The sequence below is a fragment of the Lynx canadensis genome, chromosome A2, assembly GCF_007474595.2.
Source record: "Lynx canadensis isolate LIC74 chromosome A2, mLynCan4.pri.v2, whole genome shotgun sequence".
NCBI lineage: Eukaryota > Metazoa > Chordata > Mammalia > Carnivora > Felidae > Lynx > Lynx canadensis.
In genome coordinates, this window is record NC_044304.2 from 53631622 (window position 1) to 53651806 (window position 20185).

General features: G+C 40.8%; 1 protein-coding gene across 2 annotated transcripts; it reads right to left on the reverse strand.

Moving 5' to 3' along the window:
- Positions 1 to 741: 741 nt before the first annotated feature.
- Positions 742 to 7604, reverse strand: MKRN2OS (MKRN2 opposite strand). 2 transcript variants are annotated; one of them, XM_030307435.1, is made up of 4 exons: positions 7294 to 7604; positions 3830 to 3879; positions 2432 to 2594; positions 742 to 1166 (listed from the first exon to the last, which is right to left on the reverse strand). In XM_030307435.1, exons 1-4 carry the CDS (start codon positions 7509 to 7511, stop codon positions 926 to 928), a joined length of 672 nt encoding a protein of 223 aa, XP_030163295.1. In that variant the 5' UTR covers positions 7512 to 7604; the 3' UTR covers positions 742 to 925. The 2 variants fall into 2 exon arrangements, with proteins under 2 accessions (XP_030163295.1, XP_032448247.1); XM_032592356.1 differs by lacking the exon at positions 3830 to 3879 and having other exon boundaries at positions 7294 to 7351.
- Positions 7605 to 20185: the final 12581 nt, after the last annotated feature.

Genomic DNA, 20185 nt, shown 5'->3' on the forward strand with positions numbered 1-20185 from the left:
GCTTTCCTTACGTCTTTCCTTCTTTCTTCTCTTTGTTTCACTATTGCTGTCAAAAAGCTACCATGTGCTTTTTAAATAAAAACAATCCAGTGAATTTACTTCATTAATTGTGTCTTGCTCACCTTTCTACAAATTCCTACTTTCTGGGTTCACATGGAAAGGTGAATTTGTTCAGCTTTAATTATAGAAATAGTTTTCATTGTTCTGTAAATAAAAATGCTGCCACTCTGCTGTATCATGGAATCTCAGTTTAAAAATCAAACCATTATGAGAATAATTTAGTTGTAATCCAGTACAATTTTTAAAACCCAGGGTGTGGTGCCTGGGTGTCTCAGTCAATTGAGCATCTGACTCTTGATTTTGGCTCAGGTCATGATCCCAGGGTCGTGGGATCAGGCTCCATATCAGGCTCCATGGAGCCTGCTTAAGATTCTCTCCATCCCTCCCTCCCCCTCTCTCTGTCCCCTCCCACCAGCTCATGCTCTCTTTAAAAAAAAAAAAAAAAAAACCCTTATAGGTGCGCCTGGGTGGATCAGTTGGTTAAGCAACCAACTCTTGATTTTGACTCAAGTCATGATTTTGACTCAGTTTGTGAGATCAAGCCCTGTGTCAGGATCCATGCTGACAGCACAGAGCCTGCTTGGGATTCTCTCTCCCTCTCTCTGCCCTTCCCCTTGCTTACACTCACATGCTCGTGCCCTCTCTCTCTCTCTCTCTCTCTCTTGCAATAAATAAATAAAACATTTTTTAAAAACAGGACAATCTTTATTAATTTTATAAATTCTTATACTGCAGTAAGTGGAAATATGCTAAACATAAAGTCATAACACATTGGTATTAAGCACAGTTTAACCCACCTAAAAATCTCTAGTATCCACTAATGGTAGGAAGTTCCGAGCTACCCCTCTGCTGGCATACGGCACACTCAGCACACACCGCTCCCCTCAGGAGGGTTTGTCTCTTCCTCAGGGCAGTCGGTCACGTAGAAGCCATGCTCCTCTATCCCTCGGTAGAGTGTGATGTACTTGGAAGCCTTCCTTGTCCTCGGAACCACGTACTTTTCCGTGAACTCAGCCTTGTCCAGTTGCCCCTTGCCTTCTGTGGTCAGAACGCAGTTAATGAACGTGAGGGTGTAACTGTAGCAGTTGTGATGGTCTTCTTCATACCTTACAAAAGAAGGATGGTGAGAAGGGAAGGCTTAGGTTTAAAAGCTGCTCAGGGGGCACCTGTGTGGCTCAGTCAGTTAAGCATCTACCTTCGGCTCAGGTCATGATCTCACAGTTTGTGAGTTCAAGCCCCACGTCGGGCTCTGTGCTGACAGCTCACAGCTTGGAGCCTGCAGCCTGCTTCAAATTCTGTGTCTCCCTCTCTCTCTGCCCTGCTCCCCACCTCCCCTGCCCACTCACACTCTGTCTCTCTCTCAAAAATAAACATTAAAAAATTTAAAGGAAAAAAAAGGCTGCTCAGGAACAAGCCATGAAGCTGTTGAAGGACTTGCAGAGTTGAAATTGGGCTGTCAGCAGACTGGGCCCCTATGTGTGCTGACCCCCTTGGTGACAGAGCTCCCAGAGGTGCAATTTCGAGGGACACTTGGCAGTTTGGGCCATGTCCACTTGCAAGTTACATAAGACAGGAGTGGGCGTGTCTACATGTGCTGACTCATTGTATGGAAACTGCCAACTTACGGAGCTGACATTCTAGAAATGGAGTTCTCCTTCCAGGTTTTAGGGTATCCCAGTGTCTAAACTTATTTTAAGGGAAGCCTCAAGACAATTTAGGTTCACAAGTATGCTATATATCTAAAGTGTTGAGGGAGCAATAAATTGAGAAATTTCAAATTTGCCAAATCACAAAAACATTATTTTTACATGTTAAACATTTAAAAAATGTTTAAGGGAATATAATAGGGGTCTTGCTGTACATATTAAATGTTAAGTATGTAAAAATATCTAGTCAAATAACTGGAGTACTAAGCTGTGGTCCTTTTGGTTCTTAAGATGCTGTGATTCTGGGGCTCCTGGGTGGCTCAGTCGATTGAGCATCCGACTTCAGCTCAGGTCATGATCTCATGGTTTGTGAGTTCAAGCCCCACATCAGGCTGGCTGTTGTCAGTGCAGAGCCTGCTTTGAATCCTCTGTCCCCCTCTCTGTCTGCCCCTCCTCCACTTATGTTCTCCATCTCTCTCTCTCTCTCTCTCTCTCTCTCTCTCAGAAATGAATAAACATTCATTTAAAAAAAATGCCGTGATTCTATTGTGTAAAGGTACATTGGCTCACCTCTGCAGAAAACCCAAATTCAACCCCTGTTTAAACTTTGTTACAGGTTCTACTCTCTTGGTACAGGCTCACCATGAACTAAACAGCTTAAGAGTCCTCTGAGCTGGGGTCCCACCTGCATGGTGAATGAGCGGGTGGCCCCTGCAGCCCTGTACCTCTGAGGCAGCCAGGCTCCCGAGGTGGAGAAGTCTTCCAGGTACTTGTCCCACTGATCCATCAGTCCATACATGCCAGGCTGCAGTAAAGGGATGCTTACACTCTGCTCCCACCCTGCTTCATCTCGCTGGACCCCGTGCATGGTGTAATTATACACAACTCCTGCAACCAAAACTGGAGTCATGCAGAAGCCCAAGGGAAAATGCACCTCTGTTTAGAGGCCATCAGAAAATGACAACTGCCCCTGGGAAATGCCACATAACAGAAACCTAGTTGTACTTTGTGATTACTGTCGAAGAGCAGTAGACCGTGAGAGACCCTAGAATCTCCTGCAGGATCAAGCTGGGGAGGCAGCCACCCACCTAACAGATTTAGAGAGGGCCTTGCCTAGAGTCAGGATTGGGGGTTACGAGCCTCTGCCTCCCGGGCCCTCAGCAAAGCATTTCTTTCAGGGAAACCCAGTTCTTGCTCTACCTGTTCTCCAGCACCGTGAAGTTGCCCCCAGGAAATGGAGACTAGAATAGATATTCATCTCCAAATATTTTTTGCTCAAGTTTTCTATTTACGAATGGGTCTATCTTCTTTCCTTAAATCAGCAATAAATTTCCACTGATGAAATGGGTGGTAAATTTGCTCATGTGGGTAAATCTGAGTTCAAAAATCCAGTCCTGGGTTTCTGTTTGCTGGTCAGTTTCTCCCGCCTTGAGCAGGTGCAGAAAGGTTGCCTTCAGACTTGACTTATGAGGCCTGTGATCACAGCCTCACCTGCCTGGCTTTGCTCACCATCCCTAGGCCCACGACCCCCTGTGACTGGGGTACCAGGCCCTCTTCCTGTACACTGGATGCTCTGTCTTCAGGGCCTCCAGGCTGTGCCCTCAGAGCTAAGTCTGGGCAAAGGAACTGCTTTGTTTAAACATGACTTTTTTTTTTTTTTTTTAAGTGAACCCACCACATGCCCAAGTCCTCTGTCCCTTGGTTTATTTCTGAGGCCCGTGCCTGGCCACCAGAGACCCTGGTGTGTGAGGACCCAGTGGCAGTGTGCTGGGTCCAGATGCTGGTTCCAACACAAGAAGAAATCATGTTCCTCTCTCAAAAAAACAACAAAACAGGCTTGGTGATACTCTTGGCTGAGAAAACATTAACAAGCTTTCAAATATTTAGAATTGTCATTAGTACTAAGTTACTGTAAAGTCAAGTATTTCTCTTTTAAGGGGGGTAAGCATCGCCCACCTAATGGTACGGTATGAGAACCCAGCGAAAAGAGGAATTCCCTAGTTAAATGTTGTCATGAGCACTTTTTCTCTAGAAATACCACTCTCTCCTACCTAGTAGTGTGAGGACATTTTAAGTTTTTTAAAAAACAAAACAAAACAAAAAACCAGTGGCAGTGCACTCACCATTTGTGTTGGTTATTCCCACGTGAAGATCAGACCTTCCATCGTACTCCCTGAAAGAAACAAGTTTTGTGTTTTTTCTCATTTGCACATGACTGGCATGAAGAGTCTATATTTAAAAGCAGGAGAGTGATCTTGGCCGGTGCCAAGTTTCTTGCCATCAGTGGCCATGTGAATGGAAGCACTGTTTCAAAACTGGTTGAGCCAAGAGTACATCTGAGGTAGAAAATACTCCCCCGGCCCCCCCAGCTGGATTTTTTTGGCCCCCCATCACTAAAGGCAGTGGAAGGCCTTGGAAGGCCATTCCTCCTAGAGCATAAAGTCAGCTTAACTCTTAGCTGCCCAGCTGAAGGGCACAGCTGGAGGTCAATTGTTGAAAGAGATCCTCATACTTCCCGCCTTGTAGGTGAGGTTACAGGCTGACCGGGGAGAGGATCCTGAGTGCATCTCAGTGGACCTCTACCTTCAAAACTAAAGTAGTGTCTTTTGGTCTTTATAGCCTGCAGCCACACCCACTTTTCCTGGATGGCCTTGTTTTCTGAAATTACTCTTTACCTGAGACTGTTCATTAAATCTATGATTCCGTATGATTTAACCTTCATTTCCAATCCCAGGCCATCATTTACTAGCACGGGGACATTAGCAAGTCACTTTCTCTCTCTGATCTCAGTTTCCTCATCTGGAAAATGGGAATATCATAAACCTCCTAGCAAGCTGGTTGTAAGAATAAAATACCAGTTGAGTGCCTGCAAGTGTCAAATAAATCAGAGGTTATTGTTGGCTCAGTTGGTAAGCGTCCAACTTTGGCTCATGATCTCACAGTTTATGAGTTCCAGCCCCGCATCGGGCTCTGTGCTTACAGCTCAGAGCCTGGAGCCTGCTTCAGATTCTGTGTCTCCCTCTCTCTCTGCCCCTTCCTTGCTCATGCTATCTCCCCCCATCCTCTCTCTCTCTCTCAAAAATAAACATTAAAATAACTTTTAGTAAATAAATCAGAAGTTGTTGTTAAATGATAAAGCTCCTTCATGAGACCGCAGGTTCCTCATTAAAGTGAGCAGTCCGAGGCTTTAAAATGACTGAAAACAGAAATGGCTGCCCCACCTTCACAGTGATCCCCCAGGTCATCTTGTTGCAGCCACCACTTTGAGGGTTTTGAGACTGTGGGTTCAGAGGCTGAGAATGAAGCTGGGCAACAAGGTACCAGTCTGATTGTAGCGCTGCACTTACTTACCCCAAGATTGCTGCATAAGCATGTCACTGCACTTTGTTTCCTGCCTCAATCCTAGGTGTTCCTTCCCTCCCCCTGTCCTTCAGTTATTTCTCAGTCATGCAACAGATATTTATCAGGTGTGAACGAACTATGGGCCTGTCATTTGAAGTGAAAGGCTAGTAGCACAACAGGAAATAAGCCTGACAAGGTCTCTGCCCTCTTGGAGTTTGCTTGCTTCCAGAGAAGACTTTTTAGTTTAACGAGTTTTTAACAGATAAGTGCTCTGAAGGGGAAAAAAAATGTAGACTATTACAGAAGCATGTCATAGGGGCAGTGGCAGAGCCACCTCTCTCTCATACAACTCCTTTGTACAAATTAAGAAAAGTTCCCTTTTTTCCTGCAGATGCAGCTCTGCCCAGCATGTTTGGCTTGCTAGGTGTAGTGCCTCCTGAGTTTCAGGACCCAAAACCACCTTGACAAAGCATCTTTGGGCAGTGTACAACCTGTACGACCACATGTGGCAGCCCTGAGAGATCTTAACCTAGTTTGATGAGAACCTCAGTGATTTCCGAGGGTCATTGAAGGTTCTTTTTTACAAAGTAGATGAAATTTTCTCAAGGTGAATAGTGGGAGTCATTCTTGAAAGTTTGGAAATTGGATGAGAGGGAAAGGAACAGTTTAGAAGTTGGCCTTAGAAGGTCTGGTGGGCAGGGGACTACTTGAAGTTCTGCAGATCCTGGCATGAAGGGATGGGAGGATGCTAAAGCATATAACCTGTTTCAACACCACCACCTCCCTTCTGCTGATGCCAAGGAAGGCCAGGCCCATCAGTATTGCTACCACATCACAGAGTACATAAATGCTTATTAGGGGCCAACCCAAAAGCCTATCATGTTCTGGAGAGCAGGGCTCTGGTTCATTCACTGTGACATCCCTGGCATTTCCCACACAGAGATGCTTGGTAAGGATTTGTTGAATGAATCAATGTTATAGTGGATTAATTCTGAATTTTAATCACTTTATTCAAAAGCTTTCAGAATCTAGCCAAGTAATTCTCCAAGTTAGCATGAATGAGGGGATCTTGTGAAACATTTTGGGCTTCATGATTTAGATAAGGGAAATGAAGTTTCTGCCAGTTACATTCTGAACTGAATATGAAAAGAATATCATGGAAAAGAGCATGTTGGCTCCACTTTGTGTCTGGTGCCCGGGTCATGTTTCTGCCTTAACACTGCCCCTCACCACCCTGCAAGGTCGGCAGGACCCTCATTTTGCAGATGAGGAACAGAGACTCCAGAGGCTCTGATGCTGTCTGAAAACAGGATAGGAATTGGGGGCTTTGTGGTACTACGGCCTGCACTGTTCTCTCTGTATCCTGTGACCTCCGGGAAGAGTCAGGGGTGCAAAACTGCACACTTTCGTTCATTTTATCCACATAAGGACAGGAAGGAAATCAATTAAGGAAGTTAGTAAGCAGGGAAATAAATAGACAACTCCAACCGTCTTACCCCAAACCAGAACTCTTGAGGGCACATGAGCGTTGGGAGGGGGGATTTCAAGAAGGCTAGGATGTCTCAGCATTAGGTCACAATGATGCTTACGAACACGCTTCCTAAAGCACGTGCCATCATTCTGTAGCATCCATGCTCTCAACACCTGGCTTGTGCTGGGCCACTTCTAGTTCCATTTGTAAACTCCACAGGGACACTAAGGAGGTAAGGTCCTTTCTTTTGATTTCTGAAATCTTTCTTAAAGTCAGGTGGCATCCACAATTGAGGCACACCAGGTCTGGTCTTCAATTTAATTCACCACCATGTAGAATAGTCTGTATGTGGCCGTTTTTCAGGCTTTTGTACATGGTACCTGTTTGCCACAGATATTTCAGGCTAACTCACAGTAAAGGAATTATTTGGACTGGAGTAGCTGCTGGGTCGTTTTCCCAGTTAGCCTCTTAGTGTAAAATCTATGGGTAAAAAAAAAGTTCCAAGCTTTCAGTTTTCCTCTCCTAAGATTGTATAAGCAGGTTTGACCTTCACATGTTCTTCATATATTCTTGCACTTATCCCTCTAGGAAAGTACATACACCATCTATCTTTATGAAATGAGTAGATCTACATTTTAGGATGTAATGCCAAAACAACCGGCAAGACTATCCACCAAGCCTCACCCTGTATAGTACATGTTAGAAAGTTTTAGTGACCACAACACAAAAGGAAAAGTTTACAGAATTCAATGTAACACTTAAAAAACACCATACCTAAGAAACGTCCCTTGAGTTGGTCTGAGGAGGAACGAACATTTTTCTTGATGCCCATTGGTAAAGGGATTGGAGATGCTAACAGGTGCTTCCTCCAGCTTCCTCGAGCTCATGACTTGCTGGCAGAGGGGGCAGCACTGGGGCACACTGAAGCTGTAGATGTATTTCTTACAGTGGTTGAATTTAATTAAGGGCTTTGCAGCCTCTGCAGGGTGCATGGTTTTCCCCTCCTGGGCTACCAGGGTTAGTTTCCGGAGACTTCCTTTTCCTCATTACCTGGCTGGCAAATAAATGTACGCCTCCCGAGTAACCTGATCAACAATGACGTCATTCTGATTGACAGCTTCGGAAGCCAAACCAAATAGGACTAACCCGTTACCAGACCGCCCCATAAACTGGTATCTTAAAGAGCTAGTTTTCATTTGTGCTCACTTACAAAGGTTCTTTCCAGCCTTGTACGTTCTGCAGCCGCCGTCAGTCAGCTCCTACTCATCCTTTAAAGCCCTACTTTTCTGTGAAACTTTGCTCCACTTCTTCGACTGGTCCCTTGCGCTGGTGGGACTAGATTCATGCTTCTCATGGGCTCTGATATTTGATTAGTCATTAGCCTGTGAGCTGCTTGGAGTTAAGGACCCACATTTATTTTTGTGTTTCTAGAAGAAGTTATGTTGTTTTGTTGTTGGATAAATACATGAAAGAAATCCTTGGAGGCTGTTGTCTTTTGATGTTTTATATTGTAGAAGTAATCTTGCTCATAAAAAATTAACAGTACAGTTAGAAATAAGGATAGTGGTTACCCTCGGTAGGAGGTACTGACTGGGAGAAGGCATGAGGGAGTTTTGGGGGGTCTGGAGCTGTTCCGATTCATGATCAAGGGGTTGGTTGTATGAGAGTTTGTGAACATTTTGTGAAAATTCCTCAAGCTGGACATTTTACTACAAGCACTTTATGATTCTTCAATTTTAAAATAATTTTGAGAAACTACACAAAAACATAAGAAAAAAAAGGTAATGTCTTCTGTTCCTCCGTAATATTTTTCCACTCACCAAATCCAGCTCCCTGAGAAAACTAATGGTATGTTAAATGAAAATTTCCACATAATTTTTTAAAATTTCAACATTGTGTACGTTTGGAATGTGTGTATTTTTCTCATCTTGGAAATGTATCTACAATATCAGGAATACAGGTCACCTAGTCCTTTCAGATGACTGCAGAGGAATCCATAGTTTGGTTGCACCACACTTTTTTTTTTCTTTTAAGTAATCTATAGACACCACGTGGGGCTTGAATTCACAACCCTGAGGTCAAGAGTCATGTGCTCTATTGACTGAGGCAGCCAGGCACCCCTGCACCACACTTTATTTAGCCAAACCCTTATCAATGCCTAAAGTTCCAGAGAAAAGCAATGACAAAGGGAAGACCCACAGAGAAGGTATCATGGCGGGTAAGGTAGCTTCGGAAAAGCGTTTCATAGCATACATTTAAGTAAATTACAGTAGGCTGAAATGCAGAAAAATGCATATTAAGTGTTAATAATATGAAAATGATCATCAGACTCACAGAACTGTAAAACACCTTAGAAATCATTTCAACCATCTTCTCTTGTTACAGTGAAGGCAGACAGGCTATGGCTAGATGCCCAGCTCAGGTGACCAAGGTCTGAGATTGTTCATTATTAATATAAACCACACAGCTCTTGTTCGAATGTTTGAGTGACCCAAGTTACTTTCAACTGAGAATATATTCATCTTCATGACAGCAATACCAAGAGGTATTTTTAATCTTATGAAAAGGAATTGAGGCATCATGCCTTGATAAACATTTTTAATACACCAGCATTCTCTTTTTAAAAACAAAAACACTGGCATCTTAAATCCTTTTTTACCTTATTTTCTCTGTTTCCCAAAAAATGTTCTTATGGTAAAAATAAAACATACAGATGATTACCCAAAACAAATGTATGGTTTAATGAAGTACTTTACTGTGAACCCCTTGTAAGTATCACTCCAGTCAAGAACTGGAACTTTTCTAGCCATCTCAGAAGCCCCTCCTATGTCCATCCTCCTCTCCCTCCAAAACTGACCCCTACCCACACTTTTATAGTAATCACTCCTTGCGTTTCATTTTGGTTTCCTCACCTAGGTGTGCATCCATAGATATTGTGGCTTAGTCTTGTCCATGTAAACATTTTTGGTATGTGTTTTAAGTTTTGGTTCCCTTTCCTTCCGTTGATTTTTCTTATCATATATGTGTGAAGCATCCAAATCATGGGACCTGTAATATCTCCTACAGTCTGATGTCACTGACTGCTTCCTCAGGGTTCAGTTCAACACACTGCTCTGCCCTCTGTACATCCTTCACATTCGCAGCTGGTTCCAGAGACTGGATCAGAGTGAGATCCGATCCTCTTGGCAAGACTGTGCGTGGTGGTATTTTCTCTCACCAAAGGCACATCAGATCTGGTCTTCACTCTTATTTGATGTTAGTTCCCATTAATCTCAGTGCCTAGAGCTCCATTCATTCATTGGCAGTGGTACAATGATGATATTCTATCATGTTGTTTTCATACACTAGCTGGAATAATTGTATGAGGAGACACTTCCCCTCACCTATTATTTATTTATGCAGTGGTACAAGTATACTGGAAATATTGGATATGTGCCTGATTCCTTATTCACATTTCAAGATAATGAGGACATCTCTAACATACTCAGAAAGTGCCCAGTTGGTTTCATATAGTTTTATTCTAGTGTCACTTAATTAACTCCTAGGTATAAACGTATTAGCTGGATTTCAACCCAATGCAGTTTTTATTCTTATTGAAGCTCAGATTGTCCCATTGGGCCTCTTGAATTGGCTCCTGAGTCCTTTTCACTTGAACCTAATAGTCTCTGATGATTTCCTTGCTATCTAGTCCATCAAGATGTTGCAGGTTCATCTCAGACCTTTCTCTGAACCCAGACCTGGAATCAGCCATTTCTCCAAGAAGCCCTGATTTCTTTCTTTCAGTGGGAAATGGTAATTCAAGAGTATAGTCTGCACACTAAGGATGTACTGGTTGATCGTTTCTCTACCTTTTCAGTGGGCAAAGTGGGGTAAAAAAAAAAAAGTGCATCCTCACATGCACACACACAAAGATAAAATACCTCATGAGTTCATACATACTTTTTTTAAAATTTTATTTATTTTGAGAGAGAGTGCATAAGTGAGGGAGGGGCAGAGAAAGAGAATCCCAGGCAGGCTCTGCACTATGAGTGCAGAGCCTGATGTGGAGCTCAAACCCACGAACCATGAGATCATGACCTGAGCTGAAGTCAAGAGTGGGACACTTAACCTACTGAGCCACCCCTCCATACTGCTATTTCTAACTCAAATTCAGGACTACAGGGTTTTTACTTACCTTGTTCTATATTACATTCCCATCTCTTTTCTTCCCCACTGAAAATTTTGGTTCAGGATACAGAGGATTACCGAATTAGAATGTTCCATGATCACTCATTTGCTAATTCCATTTTACACATACAACAGTCATGGGGTGAAAATAGTAATATACCACTTCTGATTATGATTACTAAGTAGAGTTAAGTGTTGTTTTTGTATATACTCTGCTCATCTTCATTGTTTAAATGGTGTTTCTAGAGGCACCTGGGTGGCTTGGTGGGTTAAGCATCTGACTCTTGGTTTCTGCTCACAGTCATGAGCTCAAGCCCCATGTCGGGCTCCGTGCTGAGGGTGGAGTCTGCCTAAGATTCTCTCTCTCCCTTTGCCCCTTCCCCACTCACACACATGCTCTCTTTTATTTATTTATTTATCTTATGAAAAGGAACTGAGGCATCATGCCTTGATATATATGTGGTGGTTCTATATCTTCATGGTCAGAGCACCTGCCATTGTAAACGGCAATCCCCTTTAATCCTCACTAAGGCTTAATTCTAGACACAAACTTTTATTTACTGGTTTCGTCACTCTTCAATAATTATGGTTGTCTGAAGTGCATGGTCTAAAAGATAACTTACGGCTTATAGGAAGAATGTTCCCCAAGTTTTTGCATGTTGATAACAATTTATCTCTGTTCTTTCTACTTGGAAGATCAGTTTTGCTGGATATAGAGTCCTTGGCTAACGTTTTATTTACTGCATCATTCCATTTTCTTCCGGCATAATGCACTGTCATCCAAAAGCCTGATGACAAACTAATCTTCTTTCTCTCATAAGTCATTGTGTTGTTGCTTTTTTTGTCAATATGGCCAGATGATTTTTCTTTCTTTTTTTTTCTTTAAATTTTTTTTTAATGTTTATTTATTTTTGACACAGAGAGAGACAGAGCATGAGTGGGGGAGAAGCAGAGAGAGAGAAGGAGACACAGAATCTGAAGCTGGCTCCAGGCTCTGAGCTGTCAGCACAGAGCCCGACGCAGGGCTCAAACCCACAGACTGTGAGATCATGACCTGAGCCAAAGTCGGACACTCAACTGACTGAGCCCCCCAGGCACCCCTATTTTTCTTTCTTTTTAAGATCAATACTTTTATTACAATATGTCTTTTTAAAAATATTTTTTAACATTTATTCATTTTTGAGAGACAAAGAGAGACAGAGCACAAGGGGGCAGGGGCAGAGAGAGAGGGAGACACAGAATCCCAAGCAGATTTCAGGCCCTGAGTTGTCAGCACAGAGCCCGATGCAGGGTTCAAACTCAAGAGCCATGAGATCATGACCTGAGCCGAAGTCAGCTGCTCAACCGACTGAGCCACCCAAGTGCCCCTAAATATGTCTTGATGTTGGTTATTTGGCATCGATTTACTCAGGTTTGTGATGTGTTTTTTGAATATGTTGTTTCACATTTTTTAATTTCAGGAAATTTTTCATAAATTATAATTTTGACTTTTTTTTTCTGTTTCATTTATTTTGGCTTTCTTTAAGAAACTCTGTTATCTATGTGTTGGATCCCTTTGCCTAGCTTCAGTATTTTTCACTTTTTCTAAAAAATAGAGATAAAATATACACATCATAAAATTAACCTATTTAAAGTGTGCAGTTCAAGGGCGCCTGGGTATCTCAGTCAGTTAAGTGACCAACTCTTGACTGCAACTCAGGTCATGATCTCACTGTGAGACTGAGCCCCATGTAGGGCTCTGCACTGACAGCACGGAGCCTGCTTGGGATTCTCTCTCTCCTATCTCTCTGTCCCTTCCCCCATGCACATGTGCATGTGTTCTCTCTCTCTCAAAATAAATAAACATTAAAAAAATAATAAAGTGGGGTGCCTGGGTGGCTCAGTTGGTTGAATGTCTGACTTCGGCTCAGGTCAGGATCTCGCAGTTCATGAGTTCGAGCCCCGCGTCGGGCCCTGTGCTGACAGCTCAGAGTCTGGAGCCAGTTTCAGATTCTGTGTCTCCCTCTCTCTGCCCCTTCCCTGCTCATGCTCGTCTCTCTCTGTCTCTCAAAAATGAACAAACATTAAAAAAATAATAATGAATAAAAAATAAAAAAATAAAGTGCATGGGGGTGCTTGGGTGGCTTAGTCGGTTAAGCATCCAACTTCAGCTCAGGTCATGACCTCACGGCTTGTGAGTTTGAGCCCCACGTTGGGCTCTGTGCTGACAGCTCAGAGACTGGAGACTGCTTTCGATTCTGTCTCTCTCTCTCTTTCTCTCTCTCTCTCCCTCTCTCTCAAAAATAAATATATAGAAACATCTCAAGTGTCAATCAACAGATAAATGGATACAGAAGTTGTGGTGTATGGATACACAATGGAATATTATTCAACCATAAGAAAGAAAGACATCTTGCCATTTGTAACAATATAGATGTACCTAGAAGGCATTATGTTAAGTGAAATGAGCCAGACATAAAAAGACAAATACTGCATGTTATCACTTGTATGTGGAATCCAAAAAAAAAAAGATGTCAAACTCATAGAAACAGAGTAGAAAAAATTGGTTGTGGTTGCAGAGAATAAGATGGATTGGGGAAGTAGGCAGAGGTTGGTAAAAGGGTACAAACTTTTGGCTATAAGATGAACAAGGTCTGGGGGTGCCTGGGTGGCTTAGATGGTTAAGCATCCTACTCTTGATTTTGGCTCATGTCATGATCTCACAGTTCATGAGTTCGAGCCCCAGGTCGGGCTCCATGTTGACAGTATGGAGCCTGCTTTGGGATTCTTTCTCTCCCTGTCTGTCTTCCCCGTAGCCACTCACTCTCTCTGTGTATCTCTGTCTCTGTCTCTCTCTCTTTCTCAAAATAAATAAACTTAAAAAAAAAAAAAGACGAACAAGGTCTAAGAACATAATGTAAAATATGGTGATTATAGTTGATAACAATGTTTTTTTTTTTTCAACGTTTATTTATTTTTGGGACAGAAAGAGACAGAGCATGAATGGGGGAGGGGCAGAGAGAGAGGGAGACACAGAATCGGAAGCAGGCTCCAGGCTCTGAGCCATCAGCCCAGAGCCTGACGCGGGGCTCGAACTCACGGACCGCGAGATCGTGACCTGGCTGAAGTCGGACGCTTAACCGACTGCGCCACCCAGGCGCCCCAACAATGTTTTATATAACTGACATTTCCTAGCAGAATAAAACTAAAATGTTCTCACATACACACAAAAGGTAAACATGTGAGGTGATAGATGTGTTAATTAAACAGATGATGGAAATCCTTTCACAATGCATACATATATCAAATCACCATGATGTACATTTTAAATACTTTACAGTTTTGTCAACTATCCATCAATAAAATGGGAAAGAACACAAAAATTAACAGACCGTAAATGTGATGGTTTATTTCTGGACTCTCAAATCTATTTCATTGATTTGTATGTCTATCTGTATGCCAGTACCATACCATCTTGAATGATACAGCTTTCTAGTAAGTTTTGAAATTGGGACATGTGAGTCCTCCAAATTTATTCTTCTTTTTCCAAGAATGTTTATGAAAGAGAGCTCTTTTTCAAGAGCTTGTTTGGGTCCCTTGCATTTCAATATAAATGTTATGATCAACTTCTCAATTCATGCAAAAAAGCTAGTGGGAAATTTGGTGGAATTGCAACCATCAGTTGGTGAGTACTACCATCTTAACAATTATAAATCTTCAAATCAGTTTATTTGTTCAGGTCTTCTTTAATTTCTTTTGATGATGTCCAAATCTCACACTTCTTTGGTTAAGTTTATTCCTAAATATTATTGTTTTCAATGCTAGTGTAAACTGAAACTGTTTTCTTAATTTCTTCTTCAGAGTATTCGTTATTCGTGTATAGAAATACAACTGATTTTTGTGTATTGATCTTGTGTCCTACAACCTGACTGAACTCATTTATTTCTTTAATGGGTTTTTTTTGTGGATTCCTGAGGATTTCCTATACACAAGATCATGTCAGCTGCATATAAGAATACTTTGACTTCTTCCTTTCCAATCTGAGAAACTTTTATTTCTTTTTCTTGCCTACTTGCTGTGGCTAGAAACTCCAGTACAATATTGACTAGAAGTGACAAGAGTGAACATCCTTATCTTGTTTCTGATATTAGAAGGAGAGCTTCCAGTCTTTAACCATTAAGTACAGTGTTAACTGTGAGTTTCTGGTAGATGACCTTATCACATTGAGGAAGGTCCCTTCTTAGTCTTTGGAGTATTTTTGTCATGAAATGGTATTGGATTTTTTCAAGTGCTTTTTCCGCATCTATTAAAATGACCATATGATTTTTTTCTTATTCTATTTATATGATGAATTACATTGATAGATTTTTTTTTTAATTTTTTTTTCAACGTTTTTATTTATTTTTTTGGGACAGAGAGAGACAGAGCATGAACGGGCGAGGGGCAGAGAGAGAGGGAGACACAGAATCGGAAACAGGCTCCAGGCTCTGAGCCATCAGCCCAGAGCCCGACGCGGGGCTCGAACTCACGGACCGCGAGATCGTGACCTGGCTGAAGTCGGTCGCTTAACCGACTGTGCCACCCAGGTGCCCCCATTGATAGATTTTTGTATGTTGAACCAACCTTGCATTCCTGGAATAAGTCCCACATGGTCATGGTGTATAATCCATTTTATATGCTGCTGGATTTGGTTTGCTAGTATTCTGTTGAGGATTTTTATGTTTTTATTATCAAAGTATATTGATCTATAGTTTTCTTTGTCTGGTTTGGTACTAAGGTAGTACTGACCTCAGAGAATGAGTTGGGAAGTATTTCTTCTTCTGTTTTGTTTTGTTTGTTTGTTTGTTTTTGCAAGAATTTGTAAAAGATCAGTGTTAATTCGTCTTTAGATGTTTAGTAAAATTCACCAGTGAAGCTATTGGTTCTGGGCTTTTCTTTGTGGGAAGTCTTTTTTTTTTTTTTTAATTTTTTTTTTCAACGTTTATTTATTTTTGGGGGGACAGAGACAGAGCATGAACGGGGGAGGGGCAGAGAGAGAGGGAAACACAGAATCGGAAACAGGCTCCAGGCTCTGAGCCATCAGCCCAGAGCCTGACGCGGGGCTCGAACTCACAGACCGCGAGATCGTGACCTGGCTGAAGTCGGACGTTTAACCGACTGCGCCACCCAGGCGCCCCTGTGGGAAGTCTTTTGATTACTAATTCAATCTCTTTGCTTGTTAGAGGTCTATTCATATTTTCTATTTCTTCTTGATTTAATGTCACTAGTTTGTGTCTTTCTAAAAGTTTGTCCATTTCATCTAAGTTATCTAATTTGTTGGCATACAATTGCTCATAATATTACCTTGTAACCTCTTTTAGTTTTTGTAGGATTGGTAGTAATATCCCCCTTTTCATGCCTGACTTAATAATTTTATTATTTTTTTTTAATTTTTTTTTTCAACGTTTATTTTTGGGACAGAGAGAGACAGAGCATGAACGGGGAAGGGGCAGAGAGAGAGGGAGACACAGAATCGGAAACAGGCTCCAGGCTCTGAGCCATCAGCCCAGAGCCCGACGCGGGGCTCGAACTCACGGACCGCGAGATCGTGACCTGGCTGAAGTCGGACGCTTAACTGACTGCGCCACCCAGGCGCTCCCGACTTAATAATTTTAAAAAATTTAATGTTTATCTATTTTTGAGAGAGAGAAAGAGCACGTGAGCAGGGGAGGGGCAAAGAGAGAGAGGGAGACACACAGAATCTGAAGCAGGGTCCGGGCTCTGAGCTTTCAGCACAGAGCCTGATATGAGGCTCGAATCCATGAACCGTGAGATCATGACCTGAGCCAAAGTTGGATGTAACCAACTGAGCCATCAAAGCACCCCCTGGTTTAATAATTTGAGTCTTTACTTTTTTGTCATCCTAGCTAGTTTGTCAATTTTGTTGATTTTTTCCCCAAAGAACCAACTTTTTGTTTTACTGACTTTTCTCTATTGTGTCTTTATACTCTACTTCATTTATTTATACACAGATATTTACTATTTTCTTACTTCTGCTTGTTTTATATTTAGTTTCCTCTTCTAGTGTCTTATTTTTAAGTTTTTATTTAAATTCCAATTAATTAACATACAATGTAATATTAGTTTCAGGTATACAATACAGTGATTCAGCACTTCCATAAAACACCTGGAGCTCATCACAATAAGTGCACTCCTTAATCCCCATCACTTATTTAACTCATTCCCTCACCCCCTCCCCTCCCTTCTGGTAACCATCAGTTTGTTTTTCTATTCCACATATGAATGAAATCATATGGTATTTATCTTTCTCTGACTGACTTATTTCTCTCAACATAATACTCTCTAGCTCCATCCACATCATTGCAAATGGCAAGATTTTGTTCTTTTTGATGGCTGAATAGTGTGTGTGTGTGTGTGTGTGTGTGTGTGTGTGTCTGTGTATTTGTATTCTTTTGGTAAATATCTAGTAGTATGAGTGCTGTATTATAGGATAGTTCTATTTTTAACTTTCTGAGGAACTTCCATTCTGTTTTCCAGAGTGACTGTACCAGTTTGCACCAGTGCAAAGAGGAACCCTCTTGCATTGGGTTCCCCTTTCTCCATATCTTGCCAACACTTGTTTCTTGTGCTGTTGATTTTGCCATTCTGACAGGTGTGAGGTGATAGCTCATTGCAGTTTTGATTTGCACTTTCCTGATAAGTGATTTTGAGCATCTTTTCATGTTTTCTTTTTTATTTTTAACATAGGCATTTGCAGCTATAAATTTCCCTCTAGGCACTGCTCTCAGTGCACACTCTACATTTTGGTATGTTGTGTTTTTATTTTTTCATTTATCTCAACATATTGTTTTCTCTTTTCTTTCCTTTTTTAGAGAGAGATAATGTGTGTGCACATGAGCAGGGGTGGGAGAGTTAGGGGGAGAGAGAGATTGAGAGAGAGAATCTCAAGCAGGCTCCACACTAGGTGTGGAGCACAGGGCACAGGGCTCAATCCCACAACCATGAGAACATGACCTGAGCTAAAGTCAAGAGTTGGATGCTCAACCAACTGAGTCACCCAAGCACCCCTCAAAGTATTTTCTAACTTCCCATGTGACTTCTTACTTGAACCATTGGTTGTTTAGGAGTGTGTTGTTCAATTTCTACATATCTGTGAATTTTCAAATTTTTCTTCGATAATTGAGTTTTAATTTTTTTTTTTTTTTACTTTTTACAAATCACAGCATCTTTAACACAAGAAAATTAACATGCATTATTCTTTATTCTGTGTATGGTGATGAAGGTAGGCAATGACCCATTACTACAAACATAATGACCTCTGTCTTAAGTGCTTTCTTTCCTTTCAATATATAATTGAGTTTTAATTTTATTTCATGCCCATCTGAGAACATACTTTGTTGATTTCAATTCTTTAACATTTATTGAGACTTGTTTTGTAGTCTAATATATGACCTATCCTAGAGAGTGTTCCCTGTGCACTTCAAAGAATGTACATTCTATTTTTGTTGGGTTGGATATTCTATAGATATTCATTAGGTCTGGGTGGTTTATAGTGTTGTTCCTATCTTCAACTTATTTTTTGTCTAGTTTCTATATCCGTATTGAAGTCTCCAACTATTGTTGATCTATTTTTCCTCCCATTCTGTGAGTTTTTGCTGCTTCTGTTTTGGGTGTATATATATTTATGATTGTTTTATTGATTGACTTTTTAGAAATTTTTTAACAGTTATTAATTTTGAGAGAGAGAGAGACAGAGTACGAGAGGGGGGAGGAACAGAGAGAGAGGGAGACACAGAATCCCAAGTAAGCTCCAGGCTCTGAGCCGTCCACACAGAGCCCAACGTGGGACTCGAACTCATAAACCATGAGATCATGACCTGAGCTGAAGATGGATGCTTAACTGACTCAGCCACCCAGACACCCCACACTTTTATTTTTCTAAAAGCTTTTTTGTTTCTAGTAAAAATGTTGTCATACATCTATTTTATCTGATATTGGTCTAACCACTACATTTCTCTTTTGGTTACTGTTTGTATTATATTTCTTTTCAATGTATTTGTATTCTTGAATATAAAGTAGTTTTCTTGTAAACAGCATGTAGTCAGATTATAGTTGCTCCGTTTCATTCTGCCAACTTCTGCCTTTTAATTGAAGGCTTTAATCCATTTACATTTAATATAGTTACTGATGAGGTAAGATTTACATGTGCTGTTTGTGTTCAATATGTCTTGTTTCTTTTTTTGTTCCTCTGTTCCTCCATTATTGCTACCTTTTGTATAGAATATATATTTTCTAGTGTACCATTTTATTTCCCTTGTTATTTCTTTCACTGTATATTTTGAAATTTATTATCTTAGTGGTTTCATCTTAGTAGTTTCCCTGGAAATTACAGTTAACAAATTATAACAATATAGGTCAGGTTAATACCAGTTTAATTTCAGTAACATACAAAAATGTTGTTTCTATGTTATGCCTTTCCCTTCCCCATCCTTTGTTGTCATACAAATTATACCTTTATACATGTGTGCCCATCAACACAGACTTATAATTCTGTATGCTGTTGTCTTTCAAACAAGGTAGATAAAAAAAAGTTTTTACAAAGCTACAGCAGAGCTTACTTCAGATCCTCTGCCTCTTTCTCTGCTCCTCCCCCACTCACACACTCTCTCTCTCAACAATAAAAAAAAAAGTTTAAAAAGTTACAAACAAAATATGCATTTATGCTTCCTTTTATATTTACCTATGTAGTTACCTTTACTTGTTCACTTTATTTCTTCATGTGAATTCAAGTTACTGTCTAGTCCCTTTTCACTTCAGCCTGTAGGGCATGTTTTCAAGTGAGGATTTCTTGTAGTCTTGTTTATCTAGGAAGTTCTTATGTTCTTTCATTTTTGAAAGATAGTTTTCCTGGATATAGAATTCTTTGTGATGATCTTTCTCTTTTAGCTCTTTGAATATGTCTTTCCATGCCATATAGTCTCTATGCTTTCTGATGAGTAATCAGCTGTTAATTTTATTGAGAATCCCTTGTGCATGATAAGTTACTTCTCTTTTTCTACTTTCAAAATTCTTTGTCTTTCATCAGTTTTAGTATGATGTGTCTACATATGGGTCTCTGAGTTTATCCTAGTTGGAGCTTGTTGAGCTTCTTGGATGTGTAGATTAATATTTTTCATCAAACGGGTAAAGTTTCCTTGCCATTATTTCTTTAAATATTCTCCATGCCTCTTTCTCTCTCTTCTCTCTCTGGGGTTCCCATATGTTAGTATGCTTGAATGTCCCAAAGCTCTCTGAAGCTCTGTTCGTTGTTTTTTTTTTTTTTTTCTTAACAGCTTTATTGAGGTATGGTTGAAATACAAAACAATGCACACATTTAATATATACAATTCGATGAGTTTGGCATATGTATATACCCGTGAAACCATAACCACAATGAAGGTAATAGATATAGCCATCACTGCCAAAAGTTTCCTTGTGCCTTTTTGGTTTTTTGGTTGTTGTGTTGTTTGTAGTAAGAATA

Bases quoted from the DNA above. Each gene is read 5' to 3' on its own strand.
- MKRN2OS (XM_030307435.1), bottom strand. From the start codon at position 7,511: ATGCACCCTGCAGAGGCTGCAAAGCCCTTAATTAAATTCAACCACTGT. The intron at 2,595-3,829 runs GTGAGTGCACTG...TTTTGGTTGCAG, and splicing joins GGGAATAACCAACACAAATG to GAGTTGTGTATAATTACACC. The intron at 1,167-2,431 runs GTACAGGGCTGC...TTCTTTTGTAAG, and splicing joins GGAGCCTGGCTGCCTCAGAG to GTATGAAGAAGACCATCACA.